General features: G+C 59.1%; 2 protein-coding genes across 3 annotated transcripts; one reads left to right on the top strand and one right to left on the bottom strand.

Annotated features, from left to right (window-relative positions):
• Positions 1-266: 266 nt before the first annotated feature.
• CYGB (cytoglobin) lies at positions 267-10,106 on the bottom strand. Of its 2 annotated transcripts, none has more exons than XM_061175057.1 (4): positions 9,639-10,106; positions 4,440-4,671; positions 3,998-4,135; positions 267-1,587 (listed from the first exon to the last, which is right to left on the bottom strand). In XM_061175057.1, exons 1-4 carry the CDS (start codon positions 9,779-9,781, stop codon positions 1,483-1,485), a joined length of 618 nt encoding a protein of 205 aa, XP_061031040.1. In that variant the 5' UTR covers positions 9,782-10,106; the 3' UTR covers positions 267-1,482. The 2 variants fall into 2 exon arrangements, with proteins under 2 accessions (XP_061031040.1, XP_061031041.1); XM_061175058.1 differs by having other exon boundaries at positions 1,469-1,587; positions 3,972-4,135; positions 9,639-10,093.
• A 2,143-nt stretch (positions 10,107-12,249) lies between these two features.
• Positions 12,250-16,272, top strand: PRCD (photoreceptor disc component). The gene is made up of 5 exons (XM_061176166.1): positions 12,250-12,504; positions 12,799-12,867; positions 14,894-14,968; positions 15,367-15,455; positions 15,931-16,272. Exons 1-3 carry the CDS (start codon positions 12,431-12,433, stop codon positions 14,913-14,915), a joined length of 165 nt encoding a protein of 54 aa, XP_061032149.1. The 5' UTR covers positions 12,250-12,430; the 3' UTR covers positions 14,916-14,968; positions 15,367-15,455; positions 15,931-16,272.
• Positions 16,273-18,612: the final 2,340 nt, after the last annotated feature.

Here is an 18,612-nt window from a genome sequence, read left to right as displayed (position 1 = left end):
GCACAGACTCCCTTCCCGCCCTCCCACCTCTAGAGCCCAGCTTCCGGTCTGCAGCTCTGTGCTCCTGAGTGAACAAGCGGGGGGCCCCCACCACCGTCCCGAACCCCAATCAGGGGGGCCTGCGACCAGCCAAGCCTGAGACACAGGTGAGGGGGACCCTTGGGGGAGGTCGCCTTTCAAGAAAAAGGCCCGAGTCTGGAACTAAGGAGGGGACACAGAGGCAAGGGGCAGGTGGCAGGAAAAGACCAAATGAGCGTGCACAGACACAGGAAGAACGAGTCTGTTTAATGACACGGCTGGGTCTGGTTACAAACATCAGAAACTACAAAAGGAGGACAGGCAGTTACACGGATGGCTGCACGAAGATGGGACAGGAGGACACAGGCACAGTAGCCACAGCAGCAAAACATCCTTGAGGACAATACACGTGACCAAGGGGCACACATTGGGGGGGTCCCCAGCAACGCTGACCTAGATGGATGGAGAGGGCTGACTGCAAGCCAGCAGCCAGGAGAGGCAGGGGAGGGAAGGCCCTCAGCCCACAGAGCCCCAGGAAGAGATGGAGGCATCTGGTCCCATCACCACTGCCCCACTGACAGCAGCCTGGATCCCCCTCCCGCCAGGGCCGTCTGTCTTAGTGGCAAAGGCAGATGGAGCTGGCATCCGAGGTTTCTGGACCATGGCCCCTCCCCCGCTGCAGTCGTCCTGTCCAGAACTTCTGGCCCCCTCTGTCTCCCCTTGCCCATTTAGGGGCAAGTCAGGGAGCCACCTCCTTTTGTGGGGGGCAGAGGTAGGGAACGCCAAATCCTTTCTGCCTGAAGTGGAAAGCAGGAATGTGGGGAGCTGGTCAGAGAGAATGGGCTGGGCTTTGCTGGCAAGCTGGGTCACCCCAACCCTGCCCACGCAGGCCCGGGTCCTCTCCGTGCTGATGTGGGACCCCATCATCTCTGCCGGAACACTCTGTTCTTTGCCCAGAAGCTGCCAGGACCCCTCGGTGGGCAGAACCGAGGCTTCACACGTGCCTCTGGGCCTTACTGATACACATTATAGATATGTATGTGTATATATATATATAGATTTTTATATAGATTGTATATAGAATATATCTGTATATACGGTAGACGTGTGTGCGTGGTATTCTAGATAAGTGACGTGGAGACCTGTGTGTGGCCAGGCAGATAGAAACAGGGCTGGTTTGCTGCTCCAGTGACTCACAGACCTGCCCCTGATTCCCGCCGGCCGCTCAGCTAGGTCTCTAACAGTGAGTAGAAAAGCTAAGAAGGGTGTGCCCCGCTCTTCAAGGAGGAAAGGTCCCCCACCCCACAGGCCACCCGCTGCGCCGCTGAGCTGGGGTCAGCATCCAGGCAGCTGATGGCACCTTCCGGCGGCTCCAGGGGGACTGTGGCCGAGGCCGAGGCAGCCTCTTTCTGCGAAGACGAGTCAGGGATTCCTCCAGCTTCCTTGGCACCCAGAGATGGAGGGTCAAGGAGCGTCTTCAGAACTCGGCCTTCTGCTCAAGGTGCTGCCAGGGAGGGGGGAGGAGAGAGGGGGTCCTACGGCCCCGAAGAGGGCAGCGTGGCCGGTGGGCTGTGGACGAGATAGGAGATGTAGGTAACAGGTTACTAGGGCCTCAGAGTGGGACCAGGGAACCTGGGGAGAGGGCAGAGGAATCAGGGGCTGCAAGGCCGAACGCTACCAGCCCAGAGACCCACGCGGGGCCCGTGAAAGAAGCCCACTAGACCCAGCTTCTAGGCCCTTTTCTGCCAAGACCTCAGCCGGCCCATCTGAACCTCAGATCTTTTTCTCTAAAATGTGAATCGTGTCTGCGGTGCCCACCTCCGTGGGATCTGAGCGACAGAACTGCCTGAAAGTGCTTCACCAACTGCGACAGTGAGCTCTCTTCCTCTTAATTCTGACACATGCGCACTCCCTGGTTGGCCTGTGGTGCCCCCTCGGGCCACCCATGGGCATTCTCTGCACACGCAGTCCCTTTGCACTCACCACCCCCAACCTCCGCCACCTCCTGACTACACACACACACACACACACACACACACACACACGTGCGCGCACACCCTGAAGCAGAGACAGTTCAATAAACAGTGGCGTCTGGCTCGCTATTGCGTCTCTGATAAGAGAGGCTGGATGGAGGCCTTCTAGAACTCTGCGCTGTAACTCTCTCTCGCCTTCCGAACCCATATGGACCCTGGCAGTAGTGGGGCCTGCAGGCCCCGGGCCCAGGGAGACATGCCCTCTTGGGGGGGGGTCACACCCGTGTTCCCAGGAGACCAGAGGTGGCACCAGGGTGTGCAAAGGGATGAGGGGACAATTCCCTCAGCTGGGGTAACCCAAATGTGGGGTGCTCAGGCCCAGAGGGCACAGGGCCCCGGCCAGTCCCCACGGTGGCCCATCTCCATTCAGTCCACAAGGAGCAGAAAAGCGGAGGCAGGAGATTTCAGCGGTTTCCTAATGCTTGGGGTTTGGCGAGATTTAAGTCCCAGGGGTCCAGCTAGGGCAAGAGAGGGGAGGGGACAGGGCTTCGTGTCGGGAAATGCTGTCCATGTGTTTCTGATTCACTGGGGCTTGCACGGGCCAGCTCTCTCTCTTCCGTCCCTCTAGGCCCCTATAAAAAAGCCCTTTTCTCTAGAAGCAGGAAGTCTTGTCTCCTGGCTGTAAACAAACTCATCTTTGGCGGTAGAGCCTGCCTGGGGAGAGGCGTGGGAGGGCAAGCCCCCTTCCCCCCACTGACCCCTCCCCTGCCCTCCGGCTGCTTCCGGGCTGCCGGCTCTGCCAGCTCCTCCTCCTCCTCCTCCTCCTCCTCCTCCTCCTCCTCCGGCAGGTAAAAATCGCCTGCCTGCTTCCGTTCACTCTGAGGTCTGGGGCGGCCCCGGCCCAGCTGTGAACATCTGGAGTCGCTGCCTGGCCATTGCCAGCAGTCCCCGAGGGCTCCGCGCTCTCAGGGTGGTGAAGGGAGCGGCAGCCAGCTGGGGCCAGTGTGGTCAGAGGCAGGAAGGCCGGGAGGCCGGGCCTCTGCAGGCTGCCCTCGGGGGACCTACTCCGCTGAGCTGCGCGGGGATGCCTGTGAGCAGGAGGTCCGGCCGGCTCCGCGGACCAGCTCGGAGCCCGGGGAAGGGACGCCGCCTTTTCCCTGGGAAACTGCTGGGAATGTTTCTCTCCAACGCGTGTCCCGAGCCGCTGGCTGACCCCTGCTTCCCATTCCCGCCTCCGCTCCTCTCCCCCCTCCCTCCTCCAGCCCTGCCTCCGCCCCTCCATTGAGCTCCCAGAGCCCCAGCCCCTTGGGGGCCCAGGGAGGCTGGAGTGTTCCCAGCCGCCAAGTCTGGGGGCCAGCCCTCCCCTCGTGCTCCGAGTCAGCTGGAGTCACCAGGCCAGCCACCCTCCTGGAGCCCGTCCCCCGGGGCCCTCACCCCAGAACTGGGAACCCGGCCTCCGGGGTCAGCCCAGAAATAAAACCCCCTGCTGGTGTGCGTGGGAGGGACACCCACGCAGGCCCCGGGTGGGCTGCGGCACGTGCGTGCGTCCTCGTGATTCTCCTGGCTCCAGCCTTGCTGAGGCCGAGGCGGGAGGGAGCGCGGTCAGCATTAGATGAAAAACAGCCCCATGTGATTGGTACCAGGGAGGAAGTGGCCAGAGTTGGCCTGGGCTGCCTCTGGGCCTGATGAGCAGCCTTCCCGCCAGGAACCTTTGGAGTCTCTCTGCCCGGGGCAGCCTCGGTCTTGGGGTGCCCTGAGTGTCCACTGGTTCTAGGGAAAGGGAAGGCTCTGCCCGAGGAGAATCTGTTTGGGGTCCTCGGCATGAGCGGGCCTTTTCCTATCATGCCTGTTCTTTAACGTGTCAGACCCCAGATCCACCCTCCTGGAACTGTTCCTGCCCCGGTGCTCAGTCCCTGGGCGCTAGGAGAGGTGGGAGGCCAGGGGACGGGGGAGGATGCGGCAGGGAGGCTGCCTCCTCACGTGGTGGCGTTGGGGACCTGCTGTACCCAGCCCACTTCCTTGTAGGCAGCGGTCACGTGGCTGTAGATGAGGCCGCGAAGCTTGGCCCAGGCTCTCTGCGTCTCGGGTGGGAAGTCATTGGCAAATTCCTCGGCGATCACCTCCAGGATGACCCCAGAGAGGATCTGGGTACAAAGGAAGGAAGGGGGAGTAAATGCCTGGGCATCCTGCCCTCTGCAGCCCCCAGAGCCCCCAGCATCCCTTCTCTCCTGTGTTTGGCCTAAGGGGATTGTTCATGAAACAAGAACCTGGCAGCTTTGGGAACCAGACACCCTCAAGACGCAGCCCCCATCCTGCTGCCCCTCCCAGGAACAGCCATGCCAGGGGAAAAGGCTGGGTGGCCCAGTGGCCCGCAGGCTGTCATTGGTTATGGGGCTCTGGGGTGGAACAGGGTGGGTGGTGGGTGGCAGCACCCATCCGGTGACATACCTTGAAGTACACAGGCTCCACCTTGTGCTTGAGGGCGTGGGCTTTGCCCACGAGGGCAAGCACAGAGGACACCTTCTCGGGGTCGTGCAGATTCTCCACCACGGTGTTGAGGGCCCCCATGACCCGGCAGGCGTGTTTCCGCAGCTGCGGGCTCCGCTCCATTTCCAGGGGCTCCACCATGTGCTTGAACTGGCTGAAGTACTGCTTGGCCGACGGGAAGTTCACAAAGAACCTGGCAGGAGGCAGCAGGTGGGTGCTGAACAGGGGGTGGCCTCAGGCCCCACCCTGAAGTGCCCAGACGACGGTGGGGGGCGGTACGGAGGTGGGAGGGGCAGAACCCACCCTCCCCCCACCATGTGTAGCAGTTCCTCAAACACACAGCCTTCCTCTGGACGACCTGGCTTACACGCAGACCCCTCCCCAGTCACGGCCATTTCTATCCCCCAGATTTGCAGCTTCCTCTCCCAAGGAAGCAAGCTTCCTTGCTTCTTGCCTTCTTTGCAAACTCCACACACCCTTCAAGGCCTGCTCCAGTCGCAGCTAAGAGCCTGCTTTCTGGAATCCCCGGCCGGTGTGCCCTTGGGCAAGTTAACTTTTCTGCAGTCAAATGCTCTATCCCTGAGCTGTACCCCCAAGTTAACTTTTCTGAGCCTCAGTTTCCTCGTCTATGAAATGGGCATCACTGTTCCTATCTTGGTTGTGAGTCGTTGTGGTTGTTGGGAAGATGAAACGAGAAACAGCATGTGGAGCCCTGGCACAGTGTCGACACAGGGGCTCAGTAAATGCCACCCTTTTTAATGATGAAATCAGAGCTCTCTTCCTAAACAAAGGAAGGCCCTAATGACTTAGCTGACTTAGCTCAGGTCATGGAAGGGAAGAAATGAGACTCAGTCCTCCTCCCAGCCCAGTCCCTTCCCTATTCACTACCCTGCCTCCCTCCTCAGCCTGCATAGTCATCGGTTGATTTAAAGATATGGATTGATGTCACCAGCCTGGTAAGTCCTTCACGTCTGTCTGTACATCTTACCTCTCCAACCAGCCTGTGCCCTTCTTGGGGCAGACCCCAGGGCTTTCTAACCCCTCCCTCTCCAGTTTATCTGAAATTGTCTAATTCCCCCCTAATATCACATTCACTGGGTCGCTCTCATGCTCAAAAACATTCCATGGCTCCCCACTGTCTACCGGACAAAGTCAAAACTCCTTAACCTGGGGTTCCAGGCTTCTTAGAAACTGTCCCACACCTGCTTCTCCAGCATGGGGTCCACATTCTTCCCTACGCTCCAGCCCAACAGCTTCACTTACCATGGGTTAAAGATTCCTTGGCATGCTGGCCCCCTTCCACATGGTGGACCCACGCCCCCTTCCCCGGTGTCAGCTGGGCCTCTCCCTGAGCGCCCGGCCTGGCCCAGGGCGCCTGCTTTCCCTCCAAGGCCATTAGTGTGTTCCCTGCCACCTTTCACGGCTTCTTCCTTGTGTGTCCGTCTGGGTCCCCCAACCCCAGGGCAGAGCCCGGGTCTCACGCACACTCTGACCCATCACCTTGGCCCAGAGCCCTGCACTTTGCAGGATGGTGGTGATGACATCTGCGATCCCTCGCCCAGCCGGGGCGGGAGGTATGTGGCCAGACTCAATCAGAACTTACATAACTTAACTGAAGCCTCAGAAAATGGATGGAATGTCCTGGACCTGTTTTTTCAGGTTGTTTCACACTTTTGGAGTGTCCCCTTTGTGATTAGAGAGAGCTGGTAATTTGCCAAAACAGCCCTTGGGGCCGGGGGTCGGGTCTCAGATCTGAGAGCTGGAACAGATGCAGGGAGAGCATCTGGCCCCAGCCACCCTTTCAGGCTACGAGGCTGAGGCTGGCGGGGGAGTGACCAGGACACAGTCCACGTGGAGAGCCGGGAGGGCCCCCTCGGAGGCCAAGTGTGACCTTGGGCAAATTGCTTCACAACCTCCTGTCTGCAAAAGTGTGAGAGGAGTCCCTGCACCCCTGCTTGCTACCTCACAGTTATACTGGTGAGGACAAATGAGGCGATGGGTCTGAAAATACATTGGATTTCTCTGGAGAAGCGTCGTAATGAAGGACAGATACGAAAAACCCAGTCTGGATTTAAATAAGGATCTCTGACTTTAGAGGTTTTACATTGCAACAAAAATACTAATTTTTATTTGGTTGGTGAATAATAGCATGCAGAGCATCTCCACTTGTTATTTCATATAATGCCACAACAAAGTGGGTATTATGTCCACTTTACTGATGAGAAAATAACAGGGACTATTTATTGAGCACCTACTATATGATCTCATTAATTCTTGCGATATCCTCCTGAGGTTGGCACTGTTTTTATTCCCACGTTCTGGATTAGGAATCGATGCCCACGGTTGCATCAGTGGGCCAAGCGGAGTGGGTGGTAGGACCAGGAAGGAGCCGGGGCGGCCCCCGCTTTGATGGCTTCCCCAGACCGCCTCAGAGGCTGCTCTGCCGGGGATGGTAGCCTGGGACCCAGTGGGTCTCCCGTTATGGCCCTAAGGATGGTCCCGACGAGCCCTTCTTCTGGGCCAGGGGAGTCAAGGGGCCTTGCGCTCTGCTCCTTCATCCTGGCGTTTCTCTGCGCCCCCCCCCGCCCCCCCATCCGTGTTTACTCCTGACCCTCCCAGTTCCGGCCTGCGCTGCTGGGAGAAGCTTCAGCAGCCAGCTTGGGGAGTTTCTCAGCTTCCAGAGGCATCTGGGCTTCCAGGAGAGCCTGAAATAGGCTTTGTCTGAGCGTGAGGGGGAAGGCGGCAGAGTTACAACCGGGAGGGGAGCCTTCCTAGAGCATGGGTGTTCCCTCTTGGTCTCCCGGCAGGGAGAGGAGGCATGGGGTCTGGGCAGCCCCTCCGCCCCTCTGCCACCATCCTCTGCCACCATCCTCGAGGCTGCTACCTCCTCACATGGGGAGTGTTGGGGTGTGGCTGGCCCCAGCCCAGTGGGGAGGAAGGAGGTGAGAGTGCCCGGTCAGAGGGCTACAGTCTCGGGCTCTGTCCCGCCCACCCGTCCTCGCCCGCCAGTCCTTGTTGATGGGGCGTAAAGACAAGAGGGGTTTGTGACAAAACTGAGGGGCACAGGATCTGGGGAGGGGCCTTATCTGAGAAGCTTATCAGTCGAGTCCCCCTAACACCCCCTACCCTGGGGCGGACAGCAGGAGGAGGAGAAAAAGGAAAGGGAGGCTGGCGGGACTTGGGGCTGGGCGAGCGGGTGCTGGGCCAGCTTCTCTTCTGAGCTGGGCTGGGCTGGGCTCCGGGCAGCAGAGGTGGGGTCAGGCGAAGTGTGCCTGGGGTTATCAGCCACCCAGATCTAACTGCTATCTCAGGCCTTCTCAGGTTAACTGTGGGCCTCCCTCTGAGCCCTGAGCACTTGGTAACCACTTCCCCAGCCCAGACCCAGTGCCCCCTGAGGAACGAGTTCACCTCTGGGGAACTAGAGGGGCACAGAGAGAGGATGAAACCCTTGCCAAGAGCTCAGACTCTCCAGAAACACCTCAGGGTTCAGTTCCTTCCTCGGCACCCCCTATTCCTGGGGAGGTTGGGTGGGACCCTAGGAGCTGGATCTTGGACACATCCCTTACATGTCCTCACTGGCAAACGGCAGGGCGTCGGGACAAAATATCTCCACGGTCCTTTGGACTTTGCCTCATTTCCTCTTGGTGACCCATGTGCACACCCGGGTGCATCACTGAGGCCTGGTGGGCCCGCATGTGCCGACACACAGCTGAGAGCAGCCCTCCGGGGATGCAGTCTGGCGCATCTGTGACTCCACTGCCCACCGTGTGCTTGTGTGGGTGCTCGCACGTGCAGAGCTGCACCTCCCAATGTCTGATGGCTTCGGGATCTGAAATCCCCTCTTACCTTCCCCGCCACCCCCGGCTGTTTCTGGGCCTGGGAGCCGCCCAAATAGCTGTCCCTTCCTCAGGAATCCTCCCGGAACTCCTCAAGAGTGCTTCTTGCTCTTTTTCCTCCAAAATCTGTTTCTAAGTTGGAATCAGGGCACATCAATATGGAGCTGGGCAGGTCCCAGGCTTGGGGGAGGCACAAGGGAGAGAGTGCGGGAGAGAAAGAGGAGCCAGAGACGGGGCCAAGACTGGGAGACCGGCATGCACTTCAACTGTCCTTTCCACAGAGAGGTTTCACCCCATCTTCAAACAATAAGACTTTCCAGATCTGCCCTAGATTTGACAGCTTCCCTCTGCCAAGGACAGAGGGTTAAGGGGACCTCCCTGCCTGCACCCCCAGGGACCGGCATGTGTGGGAAGAGAGCACCGATCTGTAGCTGTAGTCAATTACTAGCTTGTGTGGCTTGGGGACATTAACTATATGGGAATGGTGTGCATGTGCACTGGTGTGTAGGTGTGTGAATACCAGTGTCACTGTGTGTGTGTGCATCCCTCGGGGGCATGTGGTGCCTGAATGACCCCTGAGCCCAAGACACATGACCCTTTCTCCCCAGATCGGGGTTTCAGGGTGGGGCCCTGTCTCCTGAAGCTTCTCCCTTTCCCTCCACCAAACTCGGCAGGGACTGTATCCTAGGGGACTGTTTGCTTCTCCACTCACCTGCACCTCACCTGGGAGCTCCCTGCTGGCCTGGCCCCAGGGCCAGGAAGGGGCCAGCTGGGAAAACCGGACCTCCAGGGTCTACTCCTTCTGACCTCTATTCTTTCACCCTTCGCTCTGTTCTTCCAAGTCTCTGAATACAGAAAGGGGCTGAGCTGGAGAAAGGGGTTTGCTCCTCTTTGTCCTCCTTCTTGGCTGATCCTCAGTTTTCCTGTCTCTAGAATGGGGAGCCCCCAAGGCCCCCATTGGAAAGGCTGGTAAAACGTGTGTCCATAACAGCTCGGTTGCGTGGCTGGGGTCGCTGGTGAGGAAGGCATGGCTGGCTGAGCCAGGAGTTCTGAGGCCCGGGAGAGGAGGGAGATGGAGGTGCCCTCCTTCTGCGCCTGGCTCCTAGTTCCTGGTGAGCACCTCGCCCAGAGAGAGCTAGGAAGGGCTCGGCCAGGGCTTCGCCCAACCCCAAGGCGCCCCACGCTGCCCGCACCCCGACCGGCCCGGCCGCAATCGCAGCTGGGGAGGTGGCGCCCGAGCTCGGACCCGGGCCGAGTCCGCCTCTGCCCGGAGCCGCTGCCGCCGTCCCTCCCCCGGGCCCGGCCGGGCCGGGGCGACACCTACCGCACCAGGATGGCCACCCCCACGTCCTCGCAGTTGGCATAGAGCCGGGCCCACGTCGCCTGCACCGCCTTCCTCTCCGCCTCGGACAGCTCCTCGCTCCGCTCCCTGCGCTCAATCTCCATCTCGCCCGGCACTTTCTCCATGAGCAGCTCGCAGCCCAGCCCGGCTACGCTCGGCGGCGGCGGGGCGCGGGGAGCCGGGGCCGGCTGCGTGTGCCGCTGGCGGGCGAGTGGTAGAGCGCGCTGGAGGGAGGGAGCGTGTCTGTGCGCGCCGGGTGTGTGTGTGTGTGTGTATGTGTGCGTGTGTGTGTGTGTGTAGGGTATATGTGCAGGGGGCGGGGGACCGCGAGCGGGGGGCGGGGATGTGGTCTGCTGGAAAAATGTGAAAAAAAAAAAAGATCCGCTCCAAACCCCCAACCCCTTGTCCGTGAGCCAGTTCCGGCAAGGTGAAGGCTGGGCGGGGTGCCCGTCCTCCAGGCCACTGTGGAGTTTGGCTGCCGGGCGGGGCGTAGGTGTGGCGGGTGTGCTGGGGGGTCCCGGGAGGAGGGGGCGGGCGGGCCGCACGGGAGTGCGCCGCGGCGCGTGCGGGTCTGGGGGCACCGGGTCCCGGCTCGCGCGGCGGGCGAGGCGGGGGCGTGTGCCTGTGTGCCCCGTTCCCGCGGCGGGGAACTGACTCTAAGTCGAACACTCCCAGGCATTTGCGGCGTGGCCGCCAGCCCGAGGGGGCGGACGCGAGCCCCTCCAGCGGCGCCGCGGTCCGAGCTGAGCTCCCGCTCGCTCCCGGCCTCTCCCGAGCCAGCCGGGGGGCCGCGGCGCCACACCCAGAGCTCCGGACCCCAGACTCTGGAGGGTTTAGGACTGGGGTCATCTCCCTACGCCAACACCTTACAGGAAAACACCAATGCGGGGATGGGGGGCGGCTGTCTAACTTGAGCGCCAGAGGCCTGCGCCCTCCTTTCCTTCCCGCCAGCACTCCTCCCCCTCGGGGCACGCACGTGGCGTCAGAAAGAAGGCCCTGGGTGGCTTACTGATGACACAGGCAGGCCCAAACCTGGCGCCGCTCCTAATTCTGGCCCTGGGGGAGCAAAGTCCGAAGGAGAGGCCGCTGGGCTGGGCAGAGCGGACCTGCGGTGGGTGGGTCGGTGGGGTTGTCAGGAAGTCTTGGCGGGGTGGGGGGGGGGGAGGCCCAGGGCGCTGGAGACATCTCAGCCACCAGGACCTGGATTAGGGAGGGGTTCTGTGGGTGGAGGAGACAAATTCTTGGCCTGGTGGCCTTCTCAGGGAAGGGGATTGGACCAGAGGTGGGGACTGTGCCTCTGAGAGCCACCTGGTCCCCACCCTGCAAGGAGCTGCTCGATTCTGGTACGGAGGGGGTCCCACCTCTGACTCCCAGTTGAAGCCTGAGGCCAGACCCAGGCTGCAAGCATCTGAAACATGTGACACATGTGACGGCTCTTGTGGGGTGTGTCCAGTTCTCCCTAAGACTCCCTGGTGACACTGCCCTTCCCAAGTCTGTGTCCACTGCTCAAGTATGGCAAGAGGTGGCGGCTCTCCTCTTCAGCTTTGGTTTACGTGCTTATTTTTAAAATTTCTATTTCAAAGCAGAGAGCACTGGCACAGCCCTAGCTCCAGGCCTTGCTGGAGCCCAGGGTTCCGGTACATTACTGGAATCCTGGGCGTTACTGGAATCCTGGGCGGGAGGCCTCTTGGCGCTCAGGTCTCAGTTGAGGGAGGGAAACTCTAATGCCCTCTTCTGGGGGTCTTGGAGAGGGATGGAGGAGAGTGTGTGGGCTTAGTTTCTTACGCCACTCTCAGACCCGTGTTCTCTCTTTTGGCCTGTGCTCCGCATGCTGCCTGGGCCACCTCTGATAGCTTCCCAAGAGCCAGTGCAGTGTCCATCCAAACGGCTGCCCAAGAGGTTCCCCTGGGATGTGGACAGAAAGTAGGAGAAATCTTGATTCTATTCACTTGCATCTCACCCTTTACAAGTTTTATGTATGTCTCTGGTGCGGGACTGTATTTGCACAGTAATATAGTATATAATTTATGAGTGGATGCATATATCCCTTTTCCTGAGTGCACGCTTAGATTCTGCCTTTTACTGAAGAAGGTATGTAATCAGAAACATTTGGAAACGGCTGTCCAGAGGTTAGAAGTGAACCGCTTAGCCAGCCCTTCACTCCCTGGCCTCCCTTGTCTTTCTGGCTTCCTCATCTATATTCTTCCCCTCTCCTCCTCCCCTCCCGATGCCTCCCCTGTGACATCATGACTCCACCAATACTCAACTTCCAGTTGCCAGATCATGCCCTGTGCTTTCCCGTCTGCAGCCCTGGCGGAGTCTTCTGTCTGTGGGCCCACCCTTCCTTGAGCTCCTGCAAATACAGATGAGCCCAGCTCCTCTCTGAAGATTCCCCTGATGCTTGCAACTCCCAGCGTGCTCTGTAGGCAGCTTTAATAGCCTAAGTCTCTCTGCGGTGGTCATTTGTTTAACTTGCCAGTGCGTTTGTCTAGACTCTAAGCCCCTTGAGGGTCAGGCCCAGGGCTTAGTTATACCTACATCCAGAACAGACTGAGGTCGATTTACCCTGCCACTTGGGGGGGACAACCTGGGTCCAGTGAGGTTAATCAGTCTTCCCAAGGTCAGGTCTGCTGACCCCACTAATCAGCTTGAGCCTCCTAATCCATCACCAGCAGGAGCCTCAGGATGGACCGCAGGGGCTTGGGAGAGCTGGCAGGGGCCATCTTGGCCCTTCTCCTGCAGACCCGGTCTGGAGGGGATGGGGCAGCTGAGCCATGTGCACTATGCTCTTCCTGCTCAGCACCTTGGCCATGCTCTGGCGCCGCCGATTCGCCAACAGGGTCCAACCGTGAGAAACTGACTGGGCCATGGGCTGGGGTGGGGGAGAAACTACTGCGCTGGGTTACAGCCAAGCTGAAGGCGGGCGGGGGCTGCCTGGGCTCCAGGGAGGCTGGGAGGGACTTGCAAGGGAGCCCTGAGAGGTTCCCCCTCGAAGTAGGGGGAACTTGGAGCTCTTCAAAGACGCTGGCCACAGCCTCCGGTTCCAGAGCCCAATGTGGCTTAGGTCTTGCAGAGAAGCAGGAGCGGGGTCTGGGGTCTGGGTGCTGCCCACAGCTCTGTCTGCCTCTTTTCCCTCCCACAGAGAGCCCAGTGGGGTAGATGGAGCAGTTATGGGCAGCAGCTTGGAAACAGACCTCCAGTCCTCAGGCAGGTAAGGCAGAAGAGTCTAGGGTGGAGGAGGAAGGGTGTCGCTAAGGAGGCTGCCGCTGTCCGCTGTCCCTGCCCAGGCCCGGGGGTGTACATGGGGGTGTGTGTGTGTGTGGGCGTGCATGCTCCACGCTGGCCCCTCACCCCAGCTACCCTGTTCACTGTATGCCTAGTGGGCAGGCCGAATGTCTGTTTTCTCCAGTTGGGAATGGGACTCCCAGCCTCTCCTCTGGACCAAAACTTCTCTGCCTTGCTTGTCTTAGTGCGGGGTGGTCCCCAGGGTCCCTTCTGTCGGAAGGTGCAGGGGGAGTGGAGAGAGGGATGAGGCAGAAGCAGCTCTGCGTTGCTTTGCTTGCCTTCCCTTCCCCCTCCCTCTCCCGCTGCCCCCCCCCCCCCCAGCCTCGGCAGCTCTGCTGCCTGAACCTCCAGCAGGATTCGCTGTCCAGTCCCCAATAGAAGGCGCAGGAGGAGCATGACATCATCAGCACTGAATGCCATTGGCTGGGCAGTCCCTGCGGGCAGGACACTGTCTCCAGTGGCCAGAAAGTTAACTCTTCCCTATTCTGGAGCCATGTGGCCTTTACCAGGGGTGAAGATTGGGAAACTTCTGGACTTTTCCTTCCCCGCTGACTAGTGTCCTTTGATGATAGGGGCTCTATGCCCAAGAAGACACTGAAAAATCAGCAAATATTTCTGAAGAACATGCTGTTGGAATTGTTCATTTGTGCCTTTGGGCCCATCTAGCGTGGGGGACCTATCTGAAGAGTAATATTCTCTGCTGTGGAAGCATCTTCTAGCCCCCGGCACTGCTTCTCTCACTCCCCTGAAAGGAGGCTCAGATGGCTGAGACAGTGAGCATGCATGCTCGCCTGTGCACCCCACGTCTCTTCCAGGGTGTGGGCAATGTGCCTGCAGTGTGCCCCATAAATACGTCGAGGTTGGCAAGCCAAGAACTTGGGTCTTTCTCTGTGTCTCTGCTCTGACTTCTCAGTCCTTGGGTTCCCCCAGGTTTGGAATGTCAGAAGGCCCCCTGGGAAGCCCAGGGCCTGTGCAGGAAGCAGAGTCATTTCTGTGATGCCCTTCCTCGATAGCTGGGCTAGCTGAGAGGGTCACAATGGTGCCTAATTACGACTACCAGTGAAATGGGCTGACACGTATAAAATGACGATCACTGGGCCCTCAAATGCTCAGTGACTGGTCCTCACTGTTGAGTTTGGGTCTGGAGCGGGGCAGCCTGAGTTTAAATCCTACCTCCGCTCTTACTGAGAGGCTGTGGGCAAATTATGTAATCTTTTTATTCATATGTAAACTGGGATTAATAACAGACTGGTTGTGAGGTTTCTGTGAGGTTTAAATGAGATAACCGTAAAGCACTCAGCACAGAGTAACTGCTCAGTTAACGCCAGCTCTACTCTTGCTGTTATATGATCATCAGTGCTTTATTCTTCCCCAGGGGTTTCTCATACATTAACTCACTCGGAAGTCTCCATGGCCCCAAAGGTTTGGCAGTTCAAGTGTTTCTAGCTCTTGTTAATGGTGCAGGAAGCTCTGAGGGACAGGGAGACGTAAATGACTTGCTCAACGTCATGCACCCAATTTGTGGCTGATGTGGGACTGACAGGTCCCTGACTTCAGATGGTCCATCTACTCAACTGAAATGCCCCTGGACCTCCTGTCAGGAGAGAAAAGGCGAAATCTGGGACCATCTGGCCAGGCCTGGTCTGCTGTGGCCTTGCCAGAAGGACGCAGTTGCCTATTAACTCCTTGGGACCCAGCTAACTGGAAAAACTGGCCTACCAACTAACCCCTCCTGCTGATGGTGGTTCCACGGAGAGCTGGCCCAGCGGGGCGGTAGACGTGAAAGTTCTGCTCTCTAGTTCCACAGTCATAAATTCCAATTGGCGTCTGGGGTGCTCCTGTTCCTCAATAGTGGGGTGAATCGCTAGGCTTGGGGGCAGGAGGAAGGGGAAGGCTGGAAACGGGGGAGGGTCATCCTCCAGTCTTCTGACTCCGTGTTCTTTTCTGTTTAGAGAGAAAGAACCGCTGAAGTAAGCCCTCGCCTCTTCAGGCGCAGCTCAGCCCCAGGGCCTGGGATCAGCTGGCAGGTAGGGCAGGGTCTGCAGCCTGGAGGAGAGAGGGCAGGGCTGGGGACAAGAAAGGAAGACTACAGAGTACGCAAGGCCTGGCCATGTGGGAGCAGAGCAGGCTGTCTTCAGCTCTGTGGTCACGATGGAGGTTAAGGGTAGGAGGGTGGACTCCTTCCGTCGGCTCCTACCTTGAGCCTGTTATGTTCCAGGCCACAGGGCAAGGGTTAGTTTTAAGAGAACTACGTGTGATCTCAACAGCATTTTCTAGGCCTCGGGATGGTGGTCCTGTTGGGGGCCTGAGGGCTGTCTAGAGGACTTCTCAGGGAGAGGCAGTGCTCTGGGATGTCCACTCTGAAATACAAGGCCCCGCTCTGGGGTGGGAGAGAGAGCCGACCCGGCTTGGTTTTCTCTTTCAGCTCACGTCCTGGTGTGCCCCCCACCCCCGAAGGACGCCGTGGCGGAAGGAGCTGCAGGAGGGAGACTGGGGAAAGCAGCCGTTGAGAAGGTAGACTCCGCTTTTCGGCCCCTGGACCCACCAGTCTGCGCTTCCCCCAAGGCCCTGGCTGTGGGGCTTCTGAAGCTGAGCCTGGCCGGGCAGGCGGGAGGGGCAGAGATGCTCAAGCTCTGGGACGGGCTCCCTTCCTCTGAGGAGGCCCAGAGAGAGGGACTCAGTGGGGTCCCCCCATTTAACTCGGGGGCAACCCCCGCCGCCCGGGGCTGGGGGGGGGAAAAGCGGGGAGCGAGGAGACTCCAGAACTGAGGGACAGCGATGGTTCACGTTCACAAAGGAAGGGCTGCCCTTTCACCCTCCGCTGAACCCTCACAACAACCCACGGAGGCTGGTCATATTACTGTCCACGGTTTAGAAATGAGGAAACTCACAGAGAGCTTTGCTAATTTGCCCGGCGTCACCCAGCCAGTAAGTGGAGGACCCCAGGCTCATATGCAGGTTGCAGAGCCCATGCTCTTCACGCCCACAGCGCAGGCCTCCCTGAAGCCACCTGGAAGTCTGCAGCTGCTCAGTGGAAGAAGAGGTTTTACTGGCCTGGCCGCCCATCTTTGGCAGCTCAGCTTGTCCAGGGCTGTGTGGTGTCACCTTGCGATGGTGGCACTCACTTCCTATGACATTTGCCTCTCCCTGGTCCCCAGAGGTCACCCTGCCACTGGCTGCTCTGCTGAAATGATCAATAGGAAATGCCGTTTGGATCTGTGACATGTCTGCCTGCAGCTGGATGGAAGCAACTCACAGCTTGTCCTCGGCGTGTGTTTTCTGTGTGTGTGTGTGCATGCGTGCCCGTGTCCCAAATGGGCAGTAGCATGTGGGAAGGGAAAAAGCATGACACTTGTTTCTGTCAATCTGCTGACTGCTCAGTAGTGGCGGCGGCCTCCTTTGCCCTCAGCTGCTCTGCCATTTCTCTCTCTTTACCATCCTGCCTGATCCTGAGCAGAGATAAAAGCAGATTTCCGCTCCTGCTCCCTGCGATCCAGGCGCAGACCCTGCAGGCAGCTGCTGCCGCCCGCCTTGCAGCCATTCGTCTTCCAAAGCCCCCCCAGACTCCCCCCACGTGCATCTCTCCTCCCCATCCAGCCCCCACTGCCCATCTAGCCGCGAGGTCTCTGCCTGGCTGGCCCCCACCCCTGACTTTCAGGAAAGAGGAGCTGGAGGAGTTCTCTAGACAGCAGGAAAGGGTGAGATGCAGCCGACTCGACTCGGGGAACCCACTCTGAAGTGATGGGGAGGAGGAGGCGCAGCCTGCTGGGGAGGGGCTGCTGCAGGGAGCCTGGCAGCTCTGTGGGAGCCTCAAAAAGTAGGGCAGGGCGGAGGCAGGGGAAGGGTCTCACCAAGGGAAGGAGCTGCCCACCTGACACGGGCCACGAGTTCGTGACCACCTGTCTCAGCTCCCGTCAGCCTGTCTTTCTCCTGGGAGGCCTCAGCCTTCCTGGTGACAGGACTCTCAGGCTGAGGGCTAGAGGGCACTGTTCCTGGGACCCAGTCTGTATTCCCCGATCCTATCTATGCATCCATTCTCTAATCTATCTGCCATATTCCTGTCACTTCATCCTTGCCTCCGCTCTCTGCCATTTCCAAGTTGCCTGTCTCCTTCCACTGGGCTGAGGAATTGTCAGACCAAGGTCGCCTAGCGGCACCGGGGCTGGCTCACGGCCCAGACGCACATCCACGAAGTGACACCCCTTTGCAGCCCTGTTCTAAGAGCTTGCTCGGGAGGTGAAGGTTCCTCTGGGGACTGGTTCCAGATGGAGGGAGGGAAAGCAAGAGGAAGGGGCTGCTGGAGGTGGGGGGATGTGTCTGCCTGGGCTTGGAGGCTGCCCAGGCCCTGGCAGCCGGGGTGCCATGTGGGCTGGGCGGGAGGGGCTCTCTCCCCCAGGGAGCAGGCTGGCTTCGGTGGGAGCAGATTGTGTTTACACCTTCCCCACACACCCGGCCCACACTCGCCTCTTCTTCTCAGGGCTCTCCCACCCCTGGGCTCTCTGCACGGTCTGCACATTGGCAGCTCCTGCTGCAGAGAGTTGCCACCCTCGGCCTAGAGCGCCTCTACGGGAGGCTGCCCGGGACAGAGGCGCCCCTTCCTCGGCCCACCATCTCCTGTCACAGCAGCTGGTAGGAAGCCCGTGCCGGGGGTGGACCCAATGTTCCCAAGAGGCTGAGTCCTTCTCCCCTCCCATTTCCTTGGAAAGAGCCGCTGCTTGGAAATGGGAGCAGGAAAGTTCAGGGGCTTGGTAGACTGACCATAACAGGAGGGGGGGATTAAGGGCAACTCGAGAGACAGAGCTGGGTCACTCCTGGTCCGGGGTGTGGGCTGTTATGAAATAACAATAAAGGATCTAAGAGGGAGGAGCCCAGAGTCAGAGCACCGGGTTGAAATCTTGACGCCACCACCACTTCCTACCTCTGTGGCCTTGGGTAGGTTACTGAACGTCTCCGTGCCTCAGTTTCCTCATCTATCAGACAGAGATAACAGTAAACCTTCTCACAGGATTATTGTAGTGTTAAATTAGATAATGCGTGTCAAGGGCTTACCATGTTTAGTGAGTGTTCAATATATGTAAGCTAGTGTAATTGTGTTTGTAAACTGTCAATTACTGAACAGTTAGTCATTTCAGAACAATTAGTAGGTTCAGACCAGCTAGAGTCCCTCACCCCCTCCCCACGGCCCTTCCTGGCCTGTCTTTCCACGTACACGCCAGCTGGGCAACGGGCAACTCTGAAACAAATGAGAGGACAGCAGAGGGTGGAACTGCTGGGTGGGGGCCACCTAATAAGACCCAGCACCCAGTGAGATGGTACCAGAGCGCACCGCTGTTGCTTCTGGGTATCTAGAGCCCTGTCCCAACCTCCAGTGGGAGGGTCCTGGCCTGGATACCTTCCCCACAACGGGCTCTGCTTCTCCGAATGAATCTCAGCTCCCAGAGAAGACAGGAGGTGGTTGCCCTGATGCTTTTCCATCCTCCGTCTGAATGCTAATCTCCCTACTGATGGGAGCCTGAGTGACAGGGAGAAGGCTGCTCGGAGCTGCAGGGTGGCCGAGGGCAGCAGCCGGGAGCGAGCAGGGAGGTGCTGTCTGCTTCTTCTGTGGCTGCAGCTCAGGGCCGCTGCCAGTCTCTCCTGGAGATTGGGACACGACCAGAGAGCTAATGAGGTA

The sequence above is a fragment of the Eubalaena glacialis genome, chromosome 19, assembly GCF_028564815.1.
Source record: "Eubalaena glacialis isolate mEubGla1 chromosome 19, mEubGla1.1.hap2.+ XY, whole genome shotgun sequence".
NCBI lineage: Eukaryota > Metazoa > Chordata > Mammalia > Artiodactyla > Balaenidae > Eubalaena > Eubalaena glacialis.
The sequence above is the reverse complement of the archived record's forward strand: the minus strand, read 5'-3'. Positions and strand labels throughout refer to the sequence as shown.

Coding starts and splice junctions, on each gene's coding strand:
- CYGB (XM_061175057.1), bottom strand. CDS start 9,781: ATGGAGAAAGTGCCGGGCGAGATGGAGATTGAGCGCAGGGAGCGGAGC. Junction 4,672..9,638: donor GGGGTGGCCATCCTGGTGCG/GTAGGTGTCGCC, acceptor GCCTCCTGCCAG/GTTCTTTGTGAACTTCCCGT. Junction 4,136..4,439: donor TGGAGCCTGTGTACTTCAAG/GTATGTCACCGG, acceptor CTTTGTACCCAG/ATCCTCTCTGGGGTCATCCT.
- PRCD (XM_061176166.1), top strand. CDS start 12,431: ATGTGCACTATGCTCTTCCTGCTCAGCACCTTGGCCATGCTCTGGCGC. Junction 12,505..12,798: donor TTCGCCAACAGGGTCCAACC/GTGAGAAACTGA, acceptor TCCCTCCCACAG/AGAGCCCAGTGGGGTAGATG. Junction 12,868..14,893: donor GACCTCCAGTCCTCAGGCAG/GTAAGGCAGAAG, acceptor TTTTCTGTTTAG/AGAGAAAGAACCGCTGAAGT.